At 39.6% G+C, this 26,423-nt stretch overlaps 1 protein-coding gene across 6 annotated transcripts in view; it reads right to left on the bottom strand.

The window, feature by feature from the left end:
* PSMD12 (proteasome 26S subunit, non-ATPase 12) overlaps positions 1-24,756 on the bottom strand; it is a 37,530-nt gene extending 12,774 nt beyond the window's left edge. For 2 of the 6 annotated variants that reach the window (XM_089901452.1, XM_089901453.1), the window contains exons 1-10: positions 24,556-24,756; positions 15,426-15,485; positions 15,209-15,337; positions 10,988-11,095; positions 9,314-9,418; positions 5,291-5,440; positions 5,069-5,203; positions 3,976-4,088; positions 2,810-2,984; positions 904-981 (exon numbers count right to left, since the gene is read on the bottom strand). In XM_089901452.1, the coding sequence (XP_089757578.1) occupies positions 904-981; positions 2,810-2,984; positions 3,976-4,088; positions 5,069-5,203; positions 5,291-5,440; positions 9,314-9,418; positions 10,988-11,095; positions 15,209-15,337; positions 15,426-15,485; positions 24,556-24,663 (1,161 nt within the window). In that variant the 5' untranslated portion in view covers positions 24,664-24,756. Of the gene's footprint in view, positions 1-903; positions 982-2,809; positions 2,985-3,975; positions 4,089-5,068; positions 5,204-5,290; positions 5,441-9,313; positions 9,419-10,987; positions 11,096-15,208; positions 15,338-15,425; positions 15,486-24,555 lie in introns of those variants that run through there. The other 4 variants (XM_089901451.1, XM_022589210.3, XM_089901456.1 and 1 more) reach the window with 4 other exon arrangements.
* Positions 24,757-26,423: the final 1,667 nt, after the last annotated feature.

The raw sequence follows: 26,423 nt of genomic DNA, 5'->3' as shown, positions 1-26,423 counted from the left end.
CTCTTCACTCAAGAGTGTGCTAAAATTCATTAACGGTTAGAAACTGCTGACTTCCTGCAATGATGTGCTCATTTTACTAAGAGCCTAGGGAATGATTAGAATGAGTACGCCCAAAGCCAGCACTCAGTTTGAACCTCCCGGCAACCTTAATGCTGTGGGTACTGCCCAAGAGCCTGTTGCCACCAGCAATTTGGTCTACCTTCTACGTTTCCCCCTAAAAGGCAGTATTATACAGTTCGTTTCCAGAAATGGTGGGTTAGAATATATGCTCTGCCACTTGCCAACTCTGTAGCCAAAGAGAAGGCACTTTACTTCTAAGGACCCAGGCACCCTCGTCCAGAAACGAGAAGAGCTAATGAACTAACCGAGGATCAAGCCCTCTAACCCCAACATTCCACGATTCTTCCTTTTCAGCTAAACTGTCAGACTCCTTCTGGTGACAGAAATGGTTTTTCAGACCATTACTATACACTTTGCTTAACTCCTATCTCTTTGTTATTGTACATTTTACCAACATGAAAACCAGACCTGAAGATGATATTCCTCTAACATGTCCTGGGTCCTTTTCAGGTGAACTGCAATCAAGTCTCCCTCACATGTTTTATTTCTACAGTTCACTTTTGGGAACCTAGACATATTTATTATAGAAATATATACTTTATCTTCAAATTAATCACTGTAAAACTACCATATTTAAGTGAAGATTTTAACTAGTATAAATAATATTAATGTAGCTATAAACTTGTTATTTAGGCTACTCTTTGGTATTCAAGATAGCGTGGGGAAACTTTCTATCACCTAAACTTAAAATTAAGTAATAAAACAAAATTGATTTTCTTGCTCAATTTTTACAAGTCAATTGATTTTCAAAGTGAACGGTTACAAACAACGTTTACTACTTACATCAACAGACAGATCCAGAAGTTGTGCCATCCTCTTCATCGTTATCCTCGTGTAATACTTGGCCATTATTCTAATATTCTGAGGAGAGAATATAGGGCAGAGGACACAGCTGTCAGTAAGGCCAAAAGCCCATCCCATTTGTTTTCATATCCAAATAGGTTTAGTTAAAATGTCAAATACTCAGAGCTGTTATTTTGCTATAGTCCACCACTGGAATGAAGCTGGTTCTAAATGTCAATAACGAAACTAAATATTTAGATATTTTGGCTTCTGCAGTTATTTTTAGTTATTCTGAGTACACTCTACAACTCTTCTAAAATATATATAGTCAAAATATAGGCTTAACTAAATTAGTTGTTAAAAGTTGTAACTGTACTAAAATATGTTTGCTAAATGCAAGAATCTAAAGTTAAGTTTTTCTAATTATGACACAAATGTTTAGAAGGCTAAAATTTTTAAAAGATCAAAATCATCTCAAAACGCTACCGTATCATCATTATAACTATGTAAAGATAACTCAAAATTAAACTCTTAATTTTCACTGGAAGTGGTGCTAAAGTTAGAGAGACGCCCCTTTGTTATTCTTAATGTTAATGTTATTAACAAAGCAGCAGCACTTACAAGGAAAAAGGGGGATGGTGGGAAGAAAAATGAGCTCATCTCTGAAGAAGCTGCACCTCCTCCAATCTCTAATCAGGGCTGAGGGCAACACCAACCTCTCAGAAAGCATAAGAATCACTCAAGACTCCCTGCTTTTCCTTCATCCTTTAAATTTAACCAATGACCAAATTCTATTACTTTTCTTCTTTAAAACAGTTAATTCCATTCCACCCACTCTTCCTCAATACCTTGGCTACTGCCTTAATTCAAGCCCATAAAGCCACTTAGCTAGTCTCATCTCCAGTCTTTTCTCTCTCCAAATCCACTCTTCACACTTCCTCCCAGAGGAATCTTTATAAAATACAAGCCTGGTCATTATCCTCTCAGCTTTGTTACGACCCAGCCCTTTTCCGTACCTCCAACTTCCTTTCTCACTGAGCCCTTTCCTTGGAGGTCCTCAAGTTCCCCTGCTGGTTTGCTACCTCCATGCCCCAGCGCAGACCATCCCATCTGCCTACCGGCACTGCCCTCCCTTGTCTGCCTGCTGACTACATACTCTTCTCACAAATCTTACCTCCCACATCGATTCCTATGTATCCAGCCTGACCATTCTTCATGGTGGAACCAATCAACTCTCTCCTTGTGCTCCCCTCTAGTACATGTATACTTGTACCATAATACATAATTTATAAATGCATCTTCCACTGTGATTTATTTTTAAGCATTTTGAAGGTAGGGACCATGTCTTATTCTCCCATGTGTCCCAGCACTTTGTACAGCGTGTGGCATATAGAAGGCTCACAATAAATGTTTGTTAATGAATGAATGTTGACATAATTCAATTTGTAGTGACACCAAGAAGATCAAAGGTCAGGTTTAAGACATGCTACCCATTTCCAAAACTACCCAGCAAGTACCAGAAAGAAAACACTCCCTCCACCCCCATCCATCCCTCACATTCTTAAGAAATTCCTTCTGATTTATATGCTATAAAACTTTGGATTCTTGAGAGGTCCTCTCAAAATGCAGCATGCTAACACAGTTATCTTTTCTGAAAAGCTAAAAAGAGGTGGGGGAAAAAAAGACAAGAGGAGTAAGATAAATTCTGATATGCTTTGGGAAATAAGACAATAAACATCTGAACAACAAATTTACATCACTACTACATTGGACATAGAAAAAAAAATCCTAAAGTGAAGAATTAAAGACATAACATCCAAAAGAAACATTTGAGGAATAAAAGTTTATGCTCAAATTTGCCAAAGTTTACTTCTAAATTGTCATCTCCATCATGCCAGATCCTTACATGTTCAACAACTCTGTTTTTCAAGTCTTTCCACCTTTTTTCACCTTCCTCTGTATAACCAAAAACATCAGTTGCAGGACTCTCCAGAGAACCTTTTCTTAATTCCATTCCATAGTCTTCAACAAGTGTGGACCAACGCATCAACTCCATTGTGGTAAAAAGCTTTAAAAGATCCCTGTAAATTAAATAAAACTTAATATATTCCAAATCTGTAAAAATTAAGTTGCATCTAATAGCAAATTCTAAAATATGAACAAAGAGGATTTTTACAGTTTTGTTTGTAGAACAAGATACAAGTTATTACTTATTTTACCAACTTTACTACCATTTTTTCCACAGTAATTGTGAAAAGCACATTCCCCTATTTATCATTTTGCTATCTCCTCTATTGTATTTGCCAATCTCTGGACTAATTGACTGTAAACTTACTAATGAAACAGATAAAAGAAAAATAGCTTAAAAAAAGGCACAATGGGCTTATGATAAAGCCTATGTCTGTTTTATTTATTTATTTATTTATTTATGGCTGCATTGGGTCTTCGCTGCACGCGCGGGCTTTCTCTAGTTGTGGCGAGCGGGGGCTACTCTTTGTTGTGGTGCGCGGGCTTCTCATTGCGGTGGCTTCTTTTGTTGTGGAGCACAGGCTTTAGGTGCGTGGGCTTCAGTAGTTGTGACACACGGGCTCAGGAGCTGTGGCTCATGGGCGCTCTACAGTAGTTGTGGCACATGGGCTTAGTTGCTCTGTGTCATGTGGGATCTTCCCAGACCAGGGCTCAAAACTGTGTCCCCTGCACTGGCAGACAGATTCTTAACCACTGTGCCACCAGCGAAGCCCATGTTGTATATAATGGATTTTCAGAAGCATCTACTTCTGAAAATCACAAAGCCCCAAACATTTACAAATGATAAAATTTATCAGATGATTAATTAAACAAAAGTGAGTTTGAAATAAGACTTCTACTTGATAAGTGGCTTAGAAGGGAGTGTTATAACCTCACTGCATTAATTTCAAATGTAGTCCTAAAACAACACTTTATTTTCTCTAGTTTTATTCTCTAATACAATCTATCAGTAACCAATTAAGAAGTATACACTTAGGTTAACCAATTTTCTTTCAAAACGGTGCTTCTACTGAGACATACTATACTAATTATAAAAGTACTTACTTGTATTTAGGAATTTCTTCTAACTTCTTGTCACCACTTATTCGGTGAACCAAATCTGACTGTTCATTGTCAAAAGGAGCCAAGATAACATAAAGGACAACACTTTTCAGGGCCTAAAAAGGTTGTACAATGCAACAGTTTACATACAAGACTAGAAACAGAATGGAAACTTTGGCAGAAAGTGAAAATTCATGGAATAATTGTATATACTCATTTTTAATACTGTATTCAAAAGTCAGGGGAAAAACCTTATCAGATTGCTCTTCATAGTGCTTTTCTTTAATGTTGACTTTTAATAAAACTATTATAAAACAAATGCAGCGAATCTTTGCTAATTTTTTTTCCTTTCTGGCTGTGCTGCACGGCTTGTGGAAATCTTAGTTCCCCGACCAGGGATCGAACCTGCACCCTTGGCAGTGAAAAAACAAAGTCCTAACCACTGGACCACCAGGGAATTCCCGAATCTTTGCTAATTTGAATTACTACCTGGGTTGGCTTTTTTTTTTTTTTTAAACTGAAGTATAGTTGATTTACTTAGTGTTAGCTTCAGGTGTACAGCAAAGTGACTCAGTTTTATATATATTTCTTTTTCAGATTCCTTTCCATTACAGGTTATTACAAGATATTGACTATAGTTCCCTGTGCTATAGGGTAAATCCTTGCTGTTTATTTTATATAATACATAGTGGTATGTATCTGTTAATCCCATACTCCTAATTTATTCCTCCCCCAAACTTTTTTTTAAATAAATGTATAAAAAAAGGTTCTTATAACAAGTTAGCAGCAAAAATGTGGAATCCACATATAATCTATTCACAAGCTTTGCAAAATAATTTTCCAAAGTAATGCTAGGTCTTTATCTGTGACCTTTGTTAGAAGGTAACCTGCTGTACATGTCTTAAATAGTAAGCCTACATTTCTTCAAAGGCCATAAATAATTCATCTGAATCAGTAAGGATAAAGTGAACTATCAACAGACTGAACAGAAAGCAGTACCACACAATTGCGTGTAATTACTGAAGTTAAAATTATTTCAAAAAAAGCAAATTCTTCCTAATAAGTATCAATGTCAAGTTTAAGACTATATTCTTACCTGTTGCCACTTTTCGCTTTCTGCCTGTATACAGGGAGTATCATAGATTGCTCTGTAGTGCTTACAAATAGACAAATAAGATCCTTCATGTTGATCCAGCTGAATCATTAAGTTATAGTATTTCAACTTTAATTTCTGAAAAAAGTTGACAAAATAAATTGGGGTTTACAGGGTTTCCCCCCAACATTTTCAAAGTAAATTTATAGTAAGAGATAGGCTTACCTCTGTATTTTCTTCCTGGAAAAATTTGGTGTTAATTTTCTTGCTGATGATTTGTGTACGAATGTAATCCTTCACAGCTAGGCAGAGCCGCATTTGCTCCAAAATAAACTCCACTCGCTCTTTCTTTTCCATTGACCCATACGTTTCCACCTAGCAGAGTAAGCCCCCAACCAAGATTATAATCTTTAGTAATATTTTAAAATTGCAACAAAATTAAATAGACATTAAAAATTCACACTTGATAAATAATATGAACCTTCACGCATGTTGATGGTGATATAAAAAGCTAGTTTCCTCCAGGAAATTACAATTTAAAAAAATTATTATACAGTAAAATGGATATTTTTCTTTTGGTGTAAAGTTCTATGAATTGTAACACATGCACAGATTTCTGCAACCACCATCACAATCAAGACACAGAACAGTTCCATCACCCGCATAACTCCCTCACATGCCCCCTTTACAGTCACACTCATAACCCCTGAAAACCAATGATCTGTCCTCTAATACCACAGAACTGTGTTTTCTTTATTATTATTCATTCATTCATTCATTCATTCATTTTTGGCTGCATCGGGTCTTAGTTGCGGCACGCTGGACCTTCCGTTGCGGCACGCGGGCTTCTCTCTGGTTGTGACGCACAGGCTCCAGAGTGTGTGGGCTCTGTAGTTGCAGCACACAGGCTTAGTTGCCCCACAGCACGTGGGATCTTAGTTCCCCGACCAGGGGTCAAACCCACATCCCCTGCATTGGAAGGTGAATTCTTAACCACTGGACCATCGGGGAAGTCCCCCAGAATTGTCTTTTCAAGAATGTCGAATATAATATGCAACCTTTTGAGACTGTGTTTACTCAGCATAATGCTTTGAATAAGATTCATTCAAGTTGTTGTATAAATCAAACAGTTCGTTCCTTTTTATGGCTAAGTAGTATTCCATGCATGGATGAACCCCAGTTTATCCATTCACCTGCTGAAGAACAGCTGGGTTGATTCAATCTTTTGCCTATCACAAATAAAGCTACTCTGAACATTAGTGGACAAGTTTTGTGTGAACATAAATTTTCCTTTCTCTTGGGTACCCAGGGATGGGATTGCTGGGTTATACAGTAAGCATATGTTTAACTTTATAAGAAACTGCCAACCTGTTTTGCAGAGTGGCTGCACCATTTTGCATACCGATCAGCAATCTATGAGAGTTCCAGCTGCTTTGCATCCCTGCCAGCTCTTGGTATTGTCAGTATTTTTAAAAAATTTTAGGTATTCTAATAGGCATGTAGTAGTATCTCATCATGGTTTTAATTTGCATTTTCCTAATGGCTAATAAGGAAATGACAATTCTAAAAATGAAAAAAGATATCAGTTGCAAGCTAACTATATAATAGTTGAAACCATTATACAAAAAAAAGGAACAGGTCTTTTTAAAATTCAGATGACAAGGCTGATGTGACCCTTCATGGGCGCAGAATGTAGAGTTACAGTAGATACCCACAAATACAACAGAGAATCAATTATATCAAACACTATGAAAAAGTTTCTAATATAATATTTGGCATACATGTATTATAAATGATTTATAACATCTAGAATGACACTTTTACAAAGTAGAATGAAGTAAGGCTACTATTACTACAATTTGGTCTGGAATGTTTTTATTTCACTGTCTTGTCCTTCGTTATTGTTTTAATAGTTATTCAACACACCGTGTGCCAGGCACTGTGCTAAGCACTCTATGTACACTAATTCTCCTTTGTAATAATTGCTTAAGGAAAATAAACACACACACAATGAACCATCAATGTTTCATTTTGACATGTTCACTCACTCTCCATGTGTCAATTACTTTGAAGCAAATCTCAGACAAGATATTATAAATATTTCAATATGTATCTCTAAAAGATAAACTGAAAAAAATATCATACCTAAAAGTTCTTTATATCATGAAATATCTAGTCACTCCTCAATAGTCTCATTTATTTTTTTAATCAACTCAGAATCCAAATAAGGCTCATACTCTGCAATTTGTAGTTACGTTTCTTATGTCTCTTTTTTCCTTGCCATTTATTCATTGAAGAAATCAAGTCAATCATCCTATAGTTTTCTAGAGTCTGAAGTTTGCAGACTGCGTCCCTGTGGTATCATTTAACAGCCTCCTCTGTCCCTGGTATACCTTAAAAACTGGGAGTTAAACCTAGAGGCGTTATATAACTGAGATTAATCTTTTGGCAAGAATACTTCACAGGGGATGTTGAATCATGAGGCATATAGTCCTCCTGGTTGGCAAACAGAGTTGGGAGGCAAAACTATGGAGCAAATAAAAAGATCAGTGGTTGCCAAGGGTTAGATAGGCAGAGCCCAAAGGGTTTTCACAAGCAGTGAAACCATTCTTTATGATACTACAATGCTGGAGACACATCATTATATGTTTGTCAAAATCCGTAGAGTGTACAACACCGTGAGTGAACCCTAATGTAAAACTCTGTACTTTGGGTGATAACGATGTGTCGATGCAGGCTCACTGACTGTAACTAATGCACCACGCTGGTTCGGGATGCTGATAGTAGGGGAGGTTGTGTGTGTTGTGGCAGCAGTGGGTAGTACTTCCCACTCAATTTGCTGTGAACCTAAAAATACTCTAAAAAAAAAGTCTTTTAATTGAAAAGAAAAAGAAAAAGGTGTGTGTTTGGCGGGGTGGGGAGCCTGAAGCCAAACATAACTAGTGGTAATCCAACAAGTTACTTAACTCCTTTAAGTCACAATTTCCTTGGCTGAAAAGTGGGGATAAAAATAGTGTTGCATGTGAACATTAAATGAGATCAAGTATATAGAGAACATGTTTTAAAAAATGACAACAAACACAATGCATGCCATACAAGTTCCTTCCAGTATTATTTTTTTCCTTTCCTTTATCTAAAATGGATAAGGTACATGATTGAAAAGTTAAAATAATCGATTTAACTTAACGGGGAGCCTTTGATGAACTAAAATTATAAGCAAAAATTTGAGCATAGGGCTTTCCTGGTGGCGCAGTGGTTAAGAATCCGTCTGCCAACGCAGGGGACACAGGTTCAAGCCCTGGTCCGGGAAGATCCCACATGACGTAAGGCAACTAAGCCCACGAGCCACAACTACTGAGCCTGCGCTCTAGAGCCCGTGAGCCACAACTACTGAGCCCACGTGCCACAAATACTGAAGCCTGTGTGCCTAGAGCCCGTGCTCCGCAACAAAAGAAGCCACCACAATGAGAAGCCAGCACACCACAACAAAGAGTAACCCTGGCTCGCCACAACTAGAGAAAGCCCGCGCAGCAATGAAGACCCAACGCAGCCAAAAATAAATAAATTTATTTAAAAAAAAATTTTGAGCATAGTTTACGTACATTTTTCTGATAGGAGAAATGGCTTTTCTCAGATTTCTTAGCACTCTGCTATCTCATTTTAAGGTCTCTCTTAAAAACTGTCCTGAAACACAGCAAACTATGAAGGAGTTTTTCTTTGTTAAACCAACATAGACTAGAAGTTGACCACCAATCAAATATTCATTAAGAATGAAGCCAACGATGAACAGTAAATTCCTAAGGCATAAGTAAATGAACGTGAATTACTGGTTTTATTTAAATTCTAAAGAGAATTAAAATGTTCAAATAAGGGCACAAAGTTAAGACTAATTTGTTGATCCTACTTTTCTTCAAAACGTTTTTAGCAGTTAAATTTGGTTGGGACCATAATTACACAACTTCCAGCTACTTAAACAACCTCACACTCTACAGTACTCACTCTTAATCCTGGTGGTTCAGAAGAAAGTGGTAAGGTGCCAAAATAAGCAATTACGAGAAAATATTGCTGACTGTTTTTTTTCCTTTGCTGCGCCACACGGCTTGTGGGATCTTAGTTCCCCAACCAGGGACTGAACCTGAGCCTTCAGCAGTGAATGCGCCAAGACCTAACCACTGGACTGCCAGGGAATTCCCAAAATACTGCTGACTGAATGTAAAATTTTACATACTCTAAAATGCAGCACCTTACCTGTAACTCTTGTAAAATGGAAGCTGCTTCTTTGACGTCACCGTTTTGCTCTTTTATAGTTGCTAATGTTTTAGTCAGCCGAGCACGCTCAATTTCAACATAAATCTACAAACACGAGAGGTTTATATTATCTAAATTCCTACAGAAACGTGTTAAAATTGAAAAGGTAGAACTGAACTATTATTCAAACAAGGTATTTCTCTTGCAGCTGTCATGCACTTTATCCTCCACGTACAAACAGCACTGTGTGACATTTTACATTTCACAATCACATAATTTTAAAGAAAATATCTCTATAAAATGTTATCCATATTTTGCACTTTGCTTTGAGAACTTAAGTATGAAATCACTGTGCTTAACAACAGGACCAAAAACTAAATAAATGGCACAGAAAGTGCCTTTAAAAGAACTGATTATTTGAAAAATAACACTTTGCAAAGAGCGTATGCAGTCTATTATCTATAATTCAACCAATACTCTCATTCTGATTTCTCTTTAAATGCAAGGCTACTTTCTCTAAAAACATCTGATCTTGCTAAGTTAAAGTTACTAGCATTTTTGTAGCCATTTGTAATGCTAGTAGATTTATAATTTCCAACAAATTAAACATTAAAAATATAACTATAGCCTAACAAAGTCTAGGGAACTAATTTTCATGCTTGGGCTTGCTGACCCATTTAGCCTTTGCTCTGCAGCAACCCCTTTTCCCCACTCCAGTCCCAAATCCTTAATCTCCAATGATAACAAACTGCTTACACTTTCCTAAATGTACTAAGTGTTTCTCACTCTGATATCTCTGCATATAATTTCCCCTATGTCTTAAATGCCCTTCTCCCTATGCTCTGGCCCAGTAGAATTTCTATTCATTCTTAAAAAGCCAGCTGAGCCACCATAAACTCTCTGAGGCTTTCCTGGGGTCCTCAGCCAGTCAACCCCTACCTCTGTGCTGCAGGGAACAGCAAGCACATTGCTACTGTCATGACCAGCACAGTAACTATTTCCATGATTGATCTCTTTTGAGGTTAAAAATAGCGTCCTGCCCATTTTGGACCTTGCACAACACAGGTAGGTGCTCAATAAACGTTTAATGAACTAAACTATCAAAAGAGGCAGTAAGTTATATATAAACTAAGTTTTGTCTTCAAACCACAAAAATCTACCTAGAAAGAAACGTATCTACCATAGCCACCATTTCATACTTGCCATTTTTAGAGAAACACTAGATTGGGGGTGGGGATGGGGCACAGGCATCAAAAGAAATACAGATCGATTCTGGCAAGACAGTGAAAGTTTGAAAGCTAACCTCACACTGTAAACGCTCTAAGAAACCTTAGCTATCCCAAACATAGACTTCTTGAGCAGATCTAGGCCATGTGAAGAAATAACCTTATGTTTAATTATTACCAAATGTAAATTTGGAATAAGATCACTAATTTCTAGAAAAATCTGGATATACTAAGACTGTCACTATTTCAGTATATTCACTGGCATATGGGAAGACACTAGAAGGAGATATATTTACAAAGATATGGGTTAAATTAAGATGACGACATTCTGTGTATTCCATCTTATAAACACATACATATGTATTTATATAAAATGTTTAAACACATAAGTATCTCTGAATACAGGTAAGAAAGTACTTACTGTGAGTTCTGCTAATAGAAAACTTACCTTTCCTTCTGTAACCATTCGTAGAGTATCAATTAATCGAAGTTTGATTGGAAGATCTGTGATTTCCTCAACGTAAGTACAGCACTGTTGAACCATTTTTGCAACAGCCTAAAATAATAAAAACCATTCATAAGTTAAATTCATTCCTCATACAGGAAAAGGAAGCATTTTATTGATGGAAGTGCTGTGGTCAGATCTGGTCTTCCCAAGCAACTCTAGATACTGAATTGCTGATTGAAAAAAATATAAGAAATCAACCCCCCCAGCCCCACCTCTACAACCCTTAGCTAAGAAGTACTGAATACTCAGTGACAAAGCAGTAAAGGTTAGGAAAACCTCAGGTGTGAAGACCTTACCCCTCTCCACTACAACTGGTGGGTGAGCTGATTACCCAACAGGGAAGGTGGAAGAGGCATGTCTGGCAATGTCCGTTAGAAGGCTGGCTGGCTAGCTTTTTTACAGTCAAGAAGAAAAGTATGGAAGAAGTGGCAACAGATTAAGGGCAGGGAAAGGTGGGGGGAGAGAAAAGCAGAGTTTAACAGTGGCTGTGACAGCAGTGAAGCCATAAAAAAGAGTCGGTGGCAGAAGCAGAAGGTAAGACAGTTCCACCATCTGGGCGGGGAGCAGGAGCCACAGCCAGCCACGCCCACCTCAATAAAATTCGACACTGAAAAGCTCAGCATCTCTTGCCCACAGTTCCCTGACAGGTAGTACAAGCAGGTTGTACTACATTTCTTCCAGTGCTAACAGTCTATGATCTAGGTCAGGGGTCAGCTGACCTTTTCTGTATATGTTTATAAATATTTACACAGTAAGTATTTTAGAGTTTGTGAGCCATAGGATCCTCTGTGGCAACTATTCATTTTTATTTTTTATTTTATAAATAAATTTATTTATTTATTTTTGTCTGCTTTGGGTCTTCGTTGCTGCACGCAGGCTTTCTCTAATTGCTGCGAGCGGGGGCTACTCTTAGTTGTGGTGCGCGGGCTTCTCATTGCGGTGCACAGGCTTCTAATTGTGGTGGCTTCTCTTGTTGCAGAGCATGAGCTCTAGGTGCGCGGGCTTCCCTACTTGTGGCTCACGGGCTCTAGAGCGCAGGCTCAGTAGTTGTGGCGCATGGGCTTTGTTGCTCCGTGGCATGTGGGATCTTCCTGGACCAGGGCTTGAATCCATGTCCCCTGCATTGGCAGGTGGATTCTTAACCACTGCGCTACCAGGGAAGACCTGTGGCAACTATCCAGCTCTGCCTTTGTAACTCCACAGATATGCCATACATGACAAATGGGTGTGGCTCTGTCCCCCCAAAATTTTATTTACAAAGGTGGCAGGTAGGATTTGGTCCTTGGCCCATAGTTTGCCAACCCCAATCTAGATTCTAAACAGCGTATCATAATCATTGATAATAATAATTAGGACTCTGTCATCAGGAAAATGTTAAATTACATTAAGCATATTTTAAGATAGCAGAAAAGTAAACAGAATATCTTGCTGTCAATTATATCTCAGTAAAGCTTTAAAAATAAATCCCATGGTATATCTTGCAAAGATTTCCTTGAAAAACATTTAATGTTCACATAGCTCAGATCAGACTTAATTATCTGAAAATTAGCTGTTTAGAGACTCCAGGAGTTCCAGAGGCGAAGGTTTTATTGTAAAATATAACTCTTTCAGTAAGTGCAAAGCTCTGGAACACCTAGTCTCTCACAAAACATATGATCCCTCTAAAACTAATTATAATAATGATTTCTAGAAGGGCATACAACTTGATCATTCTAAAAGCTGTGCAAAAAATACATTAACAGAAACCAGATGGGGAAAAGAAAAGGAAACAAATCAATATTCTAATGATAAGTGAACATCCTGCTGCTCCCTGAAAATAACTGTAGGGAAGTCATTAGGGAAGTTACAGTTGGCATGATGCTGACCCTCTGCGCTCAATGATAGTGAGTTAGAAAACATTAATCTTAAGCAATCTAGAAAAGGTTATTTTAAGAAGATTACTACTTTCTAACCCTGATAAAGCAAAACTGAAAAGTTTGAGGTAAAACGTAGTTATGAGAAAAGGAAAGAGATATTTGGAGTCCCTAAGTACTTTCCAGCTGTGAAGACATAACATGTTAAGGCACAAAGAGCAGCTCTAGTTCCAGTTCTGGGGATGTCACTAGCCAGCTGTAACACTTACTCCAACTCTTTCCCCAAGAAGCCTTCCCTAATAAACTTAATTAAAACCTTTCTCTTCCTCTTTTCATACATCTTAGCATTTTTACTATTCTAATGTCACTTACTATATGTTACCATGTATGCAAGTAATTTTTAAAAACTTTAAAAATCAATCTTGGGACATGTTAAAGATTGCTATGATTACTTGCGATTTATGTTCTGTACTAAGCTATAGGTTACTTACACATTTCTTCACATTCCAAGAGCCTTACATACAAAATTCAGTTTCTCTATCAGAAAAGTAACAGAGTAAACAGTCCCTCTACTAGTTCTAAAATGTTATGACTTTATGAAATTAAATCTGTATTTTAGGATATGTGCTTTGAACTTTATATTAATACTATATAAAACACATATTTTTGTTTATTTTAACCCAGGTTGCCCCAAGACTTCTAATTAAGTAGCCCTTTCAAAATTGTCCCATAAAAAGAAAAAAAAAAAAAAAAAAATTGTCCCATAGAAAGCAAGTCTCTTAGAAAATCAGAGGAGGAGGATGGTTTATCCACGTTAGTCTCTCAAACCACAGAAATGAGCAGCAAAAATCATATTTAGATGTTAAAAAAAATTATATTTAAATGAATTTCACATGTACTAGAGAGCCTCAATTAAATCTATGTTAATTCTTTTTTTTTTTTTTTTTTTGCGGCACGCGGGCCTCTCACTGTTGTGCCCTCTCCCGCTGCGGAGTACAGGCTTCGGACACGCAGGCTCAGCGGCCATGGCTCACAGGCTCAGCCACTCCGCGGCATGAGGGATCTTCCCGGACCGGGGCACGAACCCGTGTCCCCTGCATCGGCAGGCGGACTTTCAACCACTGCGCCACCAGGGAAGCCCTATGTTAATTCTTAACAGTGAATTTTATATGCATGTAAACTTTCTAAGAAAAAGGAAAAAAGCCAATCACAGTAACTTTGCTTTTTGCAAAAAATAATTTAACCCACTCTAATATCAAGCTCACTCTCGCAGCAGACTAATTAATAAAATAAGGGCTTTGGACAAGAACCCTGTACTTCTATTTTTTGGTTCTACTACTACCTTGTTTTACAATGTCATTACCTTTAACATTTGAAAGCAAAAAATAAAAACCCATAAGCTACTCGGAACAGCATTTTAAAGATAAAATATAAATGTAAAAAGTGGAGTCTACTTCTACAGAGGATCATTTAAATATATCTCAAGCAGAACAGGAAAGCAGTAAAGAAAATCCAGCTTCACAAAAACACCAAAAGAGAACATATATAATCTTTAAACAAAATGAGTAGTCTGAAATTTTTAACAAAATGATGTCTGAAAATGGCCTCAAAAATAAGTTAAATAGGGGCTTCCCTGGTGGCTCAGTGGTTGAGAATCTGCCTGTCAATGCAGGGGACATGGGTTCGATCCCTGGTCCGGGAAGATCCCACATGCCGTGGAGCAACTAAGCCCGTGCACCACAACTACTGAGCCCACGTGCCACAACTACTGAAGCCCGTGCGCCTAGAGCCCATGCTCCGCAACAAGAGAAGTCACCGCACTAGAAAGCCCACGGGCAGCAACGAAGACCCAAGGCAGCAATCAATCAATCAATCAATAAGAGAGAGTAGCCCCCACTCACCACAACTATAGAAAGCCCGCGCGCAGCAACTAAAACCTAACGCAGCCAAAAAAAAAAAAGTTAAATATTAAGTGTTTAATAAAGGCATGATTAAGTAAATTACGGATTATCGACTTGACAGATTATAACACAACCATTTAAAGTAATAAATATGAAGGAGTGACACGGAAATAGAAGCTGCATCAACACTTTCAGAACAATTTTGTAAAAGTATGCAAATATATAAAGATTAGAAGACAAAAATAAAAGCAGTTGTCACGAGAATATGGATAGAATTTTTAAAAACTCTCTAAATGTTGTGATGTTGATTTAACAGTAGATTTAAAACAGATTCATAGAAAGGTTTTTTTTCTGAAAGTCCTTATTTAAATTTGAATGTATTTGGTTTTGATCAATCATGAACTCACTTGTTTTAACTGACTCCGTCTTTTTGACAAAAGCATAATATTTTCATTAAGTAAATCCCATTCTTTAGCCTCATAGCACATCTTCACTACTGCAACTAAGATACGGGATGTAGACACCATATCAGAAGCCTGTAAGAATGAAAATATATTGAAAGTTAATGGAAACAGTGTCAAATGAAATTAATGGCAATTGAGGTTTTCATTATAATCTACTCACAGTTCGGGTCTGTTTTTCCAAAGAGAGAAGGGTTTCAATGACTTCTTGAAGTCTTCCTTCCTAAAACAAAAGGTAAATGAACAATGAAAACACCAACAACACAAAACCAAATAACTTAGTCTAACATGAGATGCTTCTGACACAGAAAGACAAAATCAATAGCCTATTTTAGAGGAAAGAGACTACTGTTGTCTTTTTCTCCTTTTCATGATACTGCCTGCTTCTCCAGAGGATTCCAGAAGTCAGTGGTTCCCAACTTGGGGCCCACAAGCTACTTTTTTTTAAAATAGATCTTTATTGGAGTATAATTGCTTCACAATGCTGTGTTAGTTTCTGTTGTACAACAAAGTGAATCAGCCATATGTGTACATATATCCCCATATCCCCTCCCTCTTGAGCATCCCTCCCACCCTCCCTATCCCACCCCTCTACGTCATCGCAAGGCACTGAGCTGATCTCCCTGTGCTATGTTGCTGCTTCCCATTAGCTATTTTACATTCAGTAGTGTATATGTGTCGATGCCCTAACCCACTACTGGGCATATACCCTGAGAAAACCATAATTCAAAAAGAGACATGTACCCACAATGTTCATTGCAGCACTATTTACAATAGCCAGGACATGGAACCAACCTAAGTGTCCATCAACAGATGAATGGATAAAGAAGATGTGGCACATATATACAATGGAATATTACTCAGCCATAAAAGGAAATGAAACTGAGTTATTTGTAGTGAGGTGTATGAACCTAGAGTCTGTCATACAGAGTGAAGTAAGTCAGAAAGAGAAAAACAAATACCACAAGCTATTTTTTTTTTTTTTTTGGCGGTACACGGGCCTCTCACTGTTGTGGCCTGTCCCGGTGCGGAGCTCCAGACATGCAGGCTCAGCGGCCACGGCTCACAGGCCCAGCCGCTCACAGGCCCAGCCGCTCTGCGGCATGTGGGATCTTCCCGGACCAGGGCACGAACCCGTGTCCCCTGCATTGGCAGGCGGACTCTCAACCACTGCTCCACCAGGGAAGCCCCACAAGCTCTTTTTAACATTTCAAAATGCCTAGGAGAAACTGACTCTAGAACAACAATGATTTAACACTCAAGAAAAACATCAAGTCTTTGTTTTGGATTCTAATTCATCACCTCAGTGTGGTAACACCTGTTTATCTTGTTCTGAAGAGACTCTTAACTGGCTGTCACCCGTGTCTTTGAAGAATAAAAATGGGAAAATAATGATTTCTTTATAAATTCACCAAAAGTATTTTAAAACATGAAGTTCTGAGGAGAAATAAAAAGGATATTTGGTGGTAAAAAGATAGGAAACCCTGGTTTAATTTTTCAGTGACTTTAGAAATAAATTGTAATTGTGCCTAAAGAAAACAAAGCCTACCTGAGATTACCCACGCATGCTATACCAAGTCATCAATTGACAATAATCTCCATCTCATACGTAAAAACAAAACATTCTCCCTGGGGCATACAATAAGAAATAACAAAATTCAAATAATATAAATCTAGATGATAATACACCAGGACTAAAATAAGCCATATTAGGAACCACACATTTTGATAAAAACAAAACCAACCCACAGCACAAAGATTGCATTAATTTAAGATATTGATATTACTAACACTGAATGAATTGGAAGTGATGAGGAGGGTTTCATTTATAAATCGCTTTTCTAACCCTAAAGGAAATTTATTTTTATTTTAATGACATTCATAGATGGTACATGAGTACTACTCTTTTACTGATGAGAGAAACTAAACAGCTTTTGAATTAAGGGCACAAACAATGTTTAGACTTTTCAAAATACTGTTCCCATATTTTCCAAGGTAACTTTTAAGCTATGAATTTTCTAGGCAGCACAGAAAATGTAATGTATAGGCATTGTTTCAATTTAGTTTAATTAAATCTAAAACATACAATTACTAACATTTTAACAATGTTTCCCATGCAAAGGGGAGCACCAGTTCTGAAAGCTGTATAGGTTTACGTGTACAATAAGTGTTGGCTAAATGTCCATCAGAGCAGAAGAACAAAGAACAAATCTATAAATTCTCCAAAGTTAAAGGTTAATAAATCATAAAAATCAAAGAATCGAAACCTGTGTTGTTCAAAGATCAACTGTAATTTCCATAGGGAAATGGTTACTACTTGGCAACAAAATATAGTGCAAAAATTGCTAAGATGCAAAATACTGTTTACTGATGGTCCCCCCTTGTCACTTTTGTAATTACTATTAGTCACATGATTGTGATCAACAGCATGTAGTTTACTGTATGGTATTTTAATTCAGAAATATGTATTTTAAAGAACTGCACCCTACAATGAAGGAATCACACACCACTCTAGAGCTGGGGTCTACCAGTATCAACAAAACATGAAACGTCACCGTCGCCTTCTCAGAAAGGCGTTCTTGGATAATGCTCTCTAAAGTCAGTAGTCACTTAGCACCTCCTTTAACACTCCAGCCCACTGACTTTCTGCTTTGCAATGACCCTGTGGACAAAGAATGTCACCTGCCATTTCAGTAAACAAAGGATGTTGCAGCCGTAAAACAGGATACTGGTCCTAGATAGTTACGATGCATATCAAAGAAATGATTTCAGTAAGCCCAGGCTCCTGCATCTTCCCCTACAGAGAAAAACACTAAAATCATTAACTTGAGATGTCTGTTTTTGTGATTAGCAGTAATCTTTTGATGTTCAACTACATGTTTGTTTTTTTTCAGCCAAAACTCCTATGTATTCTGGCTCCTCCATCACCTCTTTGGAACAGTCCCTCAGAGCTATCTGAGTGGTTGCCTTTTTGGGCTATAGTTCTCAGTAATGCCCCAAATAAGACATAATTCTCCACTTTTAGGTTGTGTATTTTTTTTCAGTCGACAACCCCAAACTCTTTTCCATTTTAATGTTCACTGTCTTTCTAATCTCACTAGAATGTACTCTCTAAGAGCAGGGGCCATGTCTATACTGTTCACCACTGTAGCTCAGTGCTCTGCACCTACCCAAGCATATAATGGTGTTTTTGTAGATATTCTGGAGCATCCCTTTATACCTTGTACCACAGTTATTAATGTCCATGTCTTGCCTAAATGGTCTATAAGTTCTTTAGGGCTGGACATTGTTTGATTGTTTTTCTTACACCAACCTGCACACAGTATGTGTTCAATGGATTGACATTGACCTGAACTATTCACTTGATCTTGGCTTACAATTCCTGATTCTTACTGTTACAGTACGTAGGATGTGACAAATTATATGGCTGACAATTCAGTGCTATCTGAGAAACGTTACCATCAATTTCATTAAATACAACTCCCAATTCTCTAATCATCCCACTTTTCCACCCAATCTTCCATGTTCAAGCTTATGGCTAAACATCTTCCTCGTTCCTTTCCTATCTATTCACATATCTTCCTTGAAATTCTACCTCAATGCTGCCCTTCAACTCAGAGGAACAAAGTGGTCAGAGCTATCAAAACCAAGTTGCTAGAACATGTGACTTTTGTGACTCCTTTTTCTCATTAAAATAATCCTTGTCGGGGCTTCCCTGGTGGCGCAGTGGTTGAGAGTCCACCTGCCAATGAAGGGGACACGGGTTCGTGCCCTGGTCTGGGAGGATCCCACATGCCGCAGAGCGGCTGGGCCCATGAGCCATGGCTGCTGAGCCTGCGTGTCCGGAGCCTGTGCTCCGCAACGGGAGGGGCCACAACAGTGAGAGGCCTGCATACCTGAGGGGGGGGCAGAAATCCTTGTCAATGAGGTAAATGACTAAGAAGTTTATTCAGCATCAATACATGTTGGGTATCTGTATATTCTGTATGTTTGTGTCCTTTAACTCCTAAATGATCCAATCTTTTAATGATTTCTTAAACAACCTCAACAAGTAAGAAAAGGCCCATAAAAAGTTAACCACAAACAGTTGAAATGTAATGCCAATCCAATACTTTTAAATGACCCATTTCTTGAAGGGGTCTTTTGTCCAACCTACTAACAGTCAGTAAACTGTTTTACATTTCACTTCCTCTTTATTTTTAGTGTTAACCATGAGAAGAGGTTGCAGGTGACCAAATGAAATGAAAAGACATTAAGAGGAGGGAGAGGGACTTCCCTGATGGCGCAGTGGTTAAGAATCCTCCTGCCAATGCAGGGAACACGGGTTCGAGCCCTGGTCCAGGAAGATCCCACATGCCACGGGGCAATTAAGCCCGTGTGCCACAACTACTGAAGCCCGCGTGCCTAGAGCCCGTGTTCTGCAACAAGAGAAGCCACCACAATGAGAAGGCCGCACACCGCAACAAAGAGTAGCCCCCGCTCGCCACAACTAGAGAGAGCCCGCATGCAGCAATGAAGACCCAACGCAGCCAAAGATAAATAAATGAAATAAATTAAAAAACAAAAAAAGAAGGGAGAAACGAAGGATATATTCGATTTAAGAATGCAAGTAGGGCTTTCCTGGTGGCATAGTGGTTGAGAGTCCACCTGCCGATTTAGGGGACACAGGTTCGTGCCCCGGTCCGGGAAGATCCCACGTGCTGCAGAGCGGCTGGGCCTGTGAGCCATGGCCACTGAGCCTGCGCATCCGGAGCCTGTGCTCTGCAACGGGAGAGGCCACAACAGTGAGAGGCCCGCGTACCGCAAAAAAAAAAAAAAAAGAATGCAAGTAGTCCCTAAATAACCATATGCCAAATATACACGGTAATCCAAAAGCAGGCAGTGGGGGTAGGGGTTGGAGGGGAACCTTCTGTGCATTAGAACTGTTAAATACTACATCTTTACAGTTCAGAAAAGGCCCTCATTAGATTAATTTTTAACTCCCTAATGCCAGGGTGAAATAACAACTATTATCTAGAACTAGTATCACTTTTATTATCTCACCAATCTGATACAGGGTCCTCAAATACCAATCACAGAGGCAGTAGAATGTAATGGTTAAAAACAGGCTCTGAAAAAAAAAAAAAAAAAAAAAAAAGGCTCTGCAGCCAGAATGCTTGAGTCTAAATTCCAGATCTACCACTGTGTTACTTTAAGAAAGACACTTACCCTCTCTGACCCTCAATTTTCTCTTCAGTGATATGAGCATAATAATACCTATAGTTCCTGCTTCATAGAGTTGGTGTTGGGATTAAGGCAATGATGGCTAACATTATTAGTCACTGTTGTTATTTGCTAGGTGAGTGTTAGGACACAGAAACAGAATTGTACTAGGTCAGGGACTTCCCTGGTGGTCCAGTGGGTAGGGCTCTGCGCTCCCAATGCGGGAGGCCCAGGTTTGATCCCTGGTAGGGGAACTAGATCCCGATTGCATGCCACAACTAAGAGGTTCACATGCTGCAATGAAAAGATCCCGCATGCCGCAACTAAGACCAGGAGCAGCATGCACGCATGCATAAATAAACAAAGAAATAGATAGATAGATAGATAGATGGATAGATAGATAGAACTGTACTAGGTCACAATTGTAGGAGATTCAAATGGCCTAGATTTGGCAAGTATACCACCTGGGTTTAGACTTCGGTCTGACTTTTGAAGGCTTCTGCTATATGTGGTATTCTCACCTGATACATTCTTATTAATTCTCTATACACATAATTTTTATCTTCGAATGTCTTTCACATTAAAAATAAAAAATGTCTTAAGGAAAGTAAGCACAGAAGTGATAGTCTCTTAAAGAAGCCATGGGATGTAGCAAAAAGAACACTATGCCTATTGCCAGGAGACCTCAGCTTGATCTGATTCTTCTACAGACCTTGGATAACTACTGAAGCTGCCTGAACCTTGGTTTTCTCACAAGCAAAGTGAAGGTAACAAAACTTCCTTCAGTTTTATTGATGGGCTCAAAATAAAAAACAAAAGAATGTATGCTAAAGTGTTCCATGCATTCCAATGTAGAAATGCAATGCTTTAAGTATTTTTTTTATGATTGGCAGAATGGCTATAAAATAATATAAAATGAGGGATAGAAAGCAAAACAGGGAAACATACCCTAAAAAACCCTAAGACAGATATCTAATCCAGAAGTCGAAAACTGTGGGTCTGTATTAAAAAAACCTTCTACTGGGCTTCCCTGGTGGCGCAGTGGTTGGGAGTCCGCCTGCTGATGCAGGGGACACGGGTTCGTGCCCTGGTCCGGGAAGATCCCACATGCCGTGAAGCGGCTGGGCCCGTGAGCCATGGCCGCTGAGCCTGCGCGTCCGGAACCTGTGCTCTGCAGTGGGAGAGGCCACAGCAGTGAGAGGCCCGCGTCCCGCAAAAAAAAAAACAAAACAAAAACCTTCTACCTTCCCATGCCCCAGACCTCTTCCCCCTGCCCCGCCTTCCCACAAAGACAATCCATATCTACACCTTGTTTTGTTCGACAGGCACAGTGGCTTAAGAGAAAAATCAGGGCTTCCCTGGTGGTGCAGTGGTTAAGAATCCACCTGCCAACGCAGGGGACACGGGTTCGAGCCCTGGTCCAGGAAGATCCCACATGCCGTGAAGCAACTAAGCCCGTGCGCCACAACTACTGAGCCTGTGCTCTAGGGCCCGCAAGCCACAACTACTGAAGTCCACGCACCTAGAGCCCGTGCTCCGCAACAAGAGAAGCCACGGCAATGAGAAGCCTGTGCACCGCAAGGAAGAGTAGCCCCCGCTCGCCACAACTAGAGAAAAGCCCATGCACAGCAACGAAGACCCAACACAGCCATAAATAAATAAATAAAATAAATAAATTTAAAAAAAGAAAAATCAAATGGCTTTAATTTTACATAGTTTAACAGGCCCCAACATTCCCTGCTTCAAACATTTCCATCACCCACTTGACACCCAAAAAATCATTTGGCATTTGAGTTTGCAAATCTTCTCAACTGTCTTGAACGTAACAGTGATGTTCTAAATAAATGCCATACATTGACTGCTAGAACAATTGTAGCAGCGAAATATTTTTTTCTTACTGGCCTATAAGCTATTTGAAAGCAAGAGCTTTGTCCACTAATCTTTATACCCCCATAAAGTCTAGCACTGACTGGGTCTTACACACGGTAGGCTATCAGAAGAAATTGGTAAGGGGAAGATTTTTTTTCACCCTAGTCTCAGTTTTTGGAACAACTGTACTCCTTTAAAGCAATTAGTTTCTTCCTTATGGCAACTATCAATCTATTAATTCCAAAGAGGTGCTTTGGGGCTCACTTTGACCTGTACATATGTTTTGTCTGATCTACATGGTATTGGCTCAAACAGTGCTTTAAAACAGATTAGTATCCAGTTTCTAAATATAAAGGCAATTCATATAAAAATCCATATTCCTGGTCTCTCCCTCAAATTAGAGGAGTTCGTAAAGGGTGGCCTTCATTCGCAATTGGCAAAGATTAACCTGAGGTGCAGAGTTCCTACTCTCTTTCCTTGAGCAGGTGCTCAGAAGTTCAGGTTTCATTACACTTTGCTCACTGGGCAGGACACTCGGTGAGAGCAGAAGCTCTAGAATCAGTATGCCTGGGTTTGCATCCTGGCTCCACCACTTTACTAGCTGTATGACTTTGGAGCATGTGACTCAACTTCTGTTAGACTGTTTTCCTATCATAAAATAAGAATGATAATAATACCTACCTCACAGGGCTAAGGTGAGGATCAAATGAGTTAATACATGAGTGCCTGGCACTGCAGAAAGCACTCAATAAATGTCAGAGATTGTTTATCTGCCCTGCGCTGGAGGTGTTTGAGTTTTCCAACCTCTATGTAACTGGTGATGTTTCTTTTATGTAACTGGTGATGTTTCTTTATAGTAGCAGCTAGAAAGCTCAGAGATGAATTGATGGCTACCCTCCACTTAGGGTACTGAACCTAAGAAATACAAGTGTATCAACTTCATCATCTTTCCCTAACCTTGTCTTTTGTAAAGCCCCACTAAATTCTTTTTTGGAAAAAAAGGTAAGCATTGAAAGGGTTCCTTCTGAGAATTAAATGTGAAGTATTACTTGACACTCCTCCTGCCCCTGAATTTAGTATGTTTTAATGTACTTAGGTAGTAAGCTCCTTAAGAGACAAAAACAACCCTATTAGTGAATGCATCCCAGATGAATAGCAATACATGTTTGTGGCTGGACTGATCAAGGAATTTAAAGAGGCCTGAGCACAACCCTTAACAACGTTCCCTGATGAAGGTGATGCAACAACTATCCAAACCCTAGTCAGGCACCTAGGTTTAAATCCCTGGTTCTACCTATTGCTAATGTTAGGATGGACAGACAACTCTAAGCCTTGGTTCCTTTACATGTAAAATGATACACAAAGTTGCCTGACACACAGCATCCCATATTGCACGATAAATGTTCAGATCAAGTAAAATTTCTATTTCATGGGAGATATGCAGCTGGGCTAAACTACTGTTAACGACCTCCATTAATTATGTTACTTTGTACTTCTGTGCCTGTTTGTCTTTACTCGTGCAGTTCCCGCTCCCAGGGATGACTCCTCCCCAACCCAATCTTATTCTGCAAGGCCTGATACAAACGTCAGCTTCTCCGTAAAACCCTCCCTTAACCGACCAGTAAAAACGAACGGCTTCCTTCTGTGTTCCAGTAAGACTTTCATACTTGTATGGCACTCACTACCACGCGTAACTTGTGTAATTTGTTGTGTACACGGACTCCTTAGGGACAGGGGTCCTGTGTTAATCACCTTCATCCCTATCCCTTTCCTGTCCCTTCTCCTGGCCAAAGGCCAAGCACATCGCCACGATGCGTACGCAACTTAACCAGAGAAACTGATTCGACAAGAGCAAGAGAACTAAACTCTCTGATCTAGCGTGAATGCTGAAGCGGCCTTAATCCCTGAGAAACTACTCAAGTAAACGTGAAACTGCATCCAAGAAAAGGTAAAAAGTACTAATGGAGCCCCAACTCCTAAGGGAATGAAGTGACCATCTGTCCTGGGGAGGTTCTGGGAAGCTGTATGCACTAGCGTACTCCGGCTGCTGGGTCTCCCTGGTCAGGCCGACCTGGGATCTCCTACTTCTGCAGGCCTAGCTCGGGCCGGGCAGGCAACAGCGGGATGCGCGCTCCAGCCCGCAGGCCCCCTGAGGCCTAAGCAAGCTCGGCGCCGTGACTCAGCCCCTGGCTCCCGCCAACACCCAGCCGGCCTCCCCTCACCTTGGCCAGCTTCTCGCACTCCGGCAATCGCTGATCCACCGTGGCGCTGTAGTCCACCTCCATCTTGACGATGCGCCCATCTGCCCGCTCCAAGTCGCCGTCCGCCATGGTCCCTACCTGAGCGTCCGTTGATGACCCCCTAATTCGGCACCACTAGTCTCCCACACCGGAAGCTGCCGGCGCACCCCCTCAGGCAGTGCGTCGGCAGCCCGCGCGAAGGACCCCACGAGGCCCCCTGCGCTGGCCGCCAGGCAGGCAGCGCCGCGGACAGCCCTGGGGGCGGACCTGGGGCGCGAGGCTCGCTCGTGCACCGTACGTCCGGTTTTGTCTTTGCTGACAGACTTCTCATCTACAGTTTGCGGTGAGAAAAGCTAGTGTAATCGAATAGGCTATGATACATATTCTTACACCTCTGTTTTGAAATATTATGATTTCTCAGAGCCGTGGGCAAGTCGCTTAACTTTTCTTGGATCTCGGTTTTCTCCTGTCTATAGGAGCAGGCTGAAATAAACGCCGAAGAAAAGAGTTCTCAGGTTTTATCTGGTTGAGAATCTTGGCATAATCTGTGGGATCTCTTAAAGTTAATAAGAGAAGGTATGGCAGTGGCTGAGTAGTATAATAGGTAAATATTATGTTGGTAAGAAGAATCTTTAGAAAGACGTTTTATTTGCTTTCCCTTTCCAAACTCTTATGAGCATCAAAAGAGATCACGTATATCCGAGCCGATTTTCCAGTTAGGGACCATACAAGTTTTCTTTATTATCATCCACACCATCTGGGTCCCTTTTTTAAAAAAAAGCTTAAGATCCTTGAACGTGAGAATGAGGCTGTGTGTGGTGTGGTCCAAGTGTCAACAGTAGCCTGAGAAGCAAACGGGAAATCTTGGAGCGGTCTACTGTTATGTTAGTGATTCTCAGTTTAATCAGCACCAACCTCCCTTTATATATGCTGAATAGACCTTTTTAAAAAAAAAAAAAAAACTGTTCTGGGGACTTCCCTGGCCGTCCAGTGGTTAAGACTCTGCTTCCCATGCAGGGGGTGTGGGTTCAATCCCTGGTCAGGGAACTAATATTCCACATGCTGCATGGCTTGGACAAAAAAATTAAAAAGAAAAAACAAACAAACTATTCTGGAATGAAAATCATGGGTAATATAACCCATCTACACACATAACTAAAAAACAAACACGAAACAAGAAAACATCCTAGCTGTAAAGGAGAAACATTGCAAAATAGCAAAATAATAATATATTTCAAAATATAAAGGCTAAAACATGTCTACAGTAGAAATACAAAGAAGTAGCCATTTGCTTGTACACATATACAATACAATAACTATAAATGCAAACATTACAGCTGCCACAGGTGTGTTCTTTTGGTTCCTCAAGCATAAGGGTGGCATGATTTTTCCAATATGGTGTACAACTTCTTGGTAAAGTTCTGACTATATTGAAATATAATCTTCCATTGTTTTTCACATAGAAGAAGTCTTAGAAAATTTAGTGCGTATTAAAACTTCAAAAAAAAAAAAGCTTGGCATATGTATAATGTAGTTAGGCCTCAGACACATAAGGAGGTGTCTGGCAGGACATTGAAAAGTCTGATGGAATGTGAGACGATATTTTATTGTGTAGGTTTGTTGCATTGCAGTTGTTCAGCATCCCAATTACATGTTGATACCATCCTCATCCACCGTGACTGTGACAACCCTAAATTCCCTTACAAATTTCGAAAGCACACTCTTAACAGCTCGTTGAGACACACTAGGGTAAGATGTTTTCTGGCTCTACATTTGGTGGGCAATTGCTTTGACTAGAGTAGACAAAAGGATTTGGAGTTCTACACTTTGTGTGAAAAGTTTGAAAAAAC

This window comes from Delphinapterus leucas, chromosome 19 (genome assembly GCF_059928025.1).
Source record: "Delphinapterus leucas isolate spDelLeu-1000000601 "Yukka" chromosome 19, BTC_Dleu_Yukka2, whole genome shotgun sequence".
Classification (NCBI taxonomy): domain Eukaryota; kingdom Metazoa; phylum Chordata; class Mammalia; order Artiodactyla; family Monodontidae; genus Delphinapterus; species Delphinapterus leucas.
The sequence above is the reverse complement of the archived record's forward strand: the minus strand, read 5'-3'. Positions and strand labels throughout refer to the sequence as shown.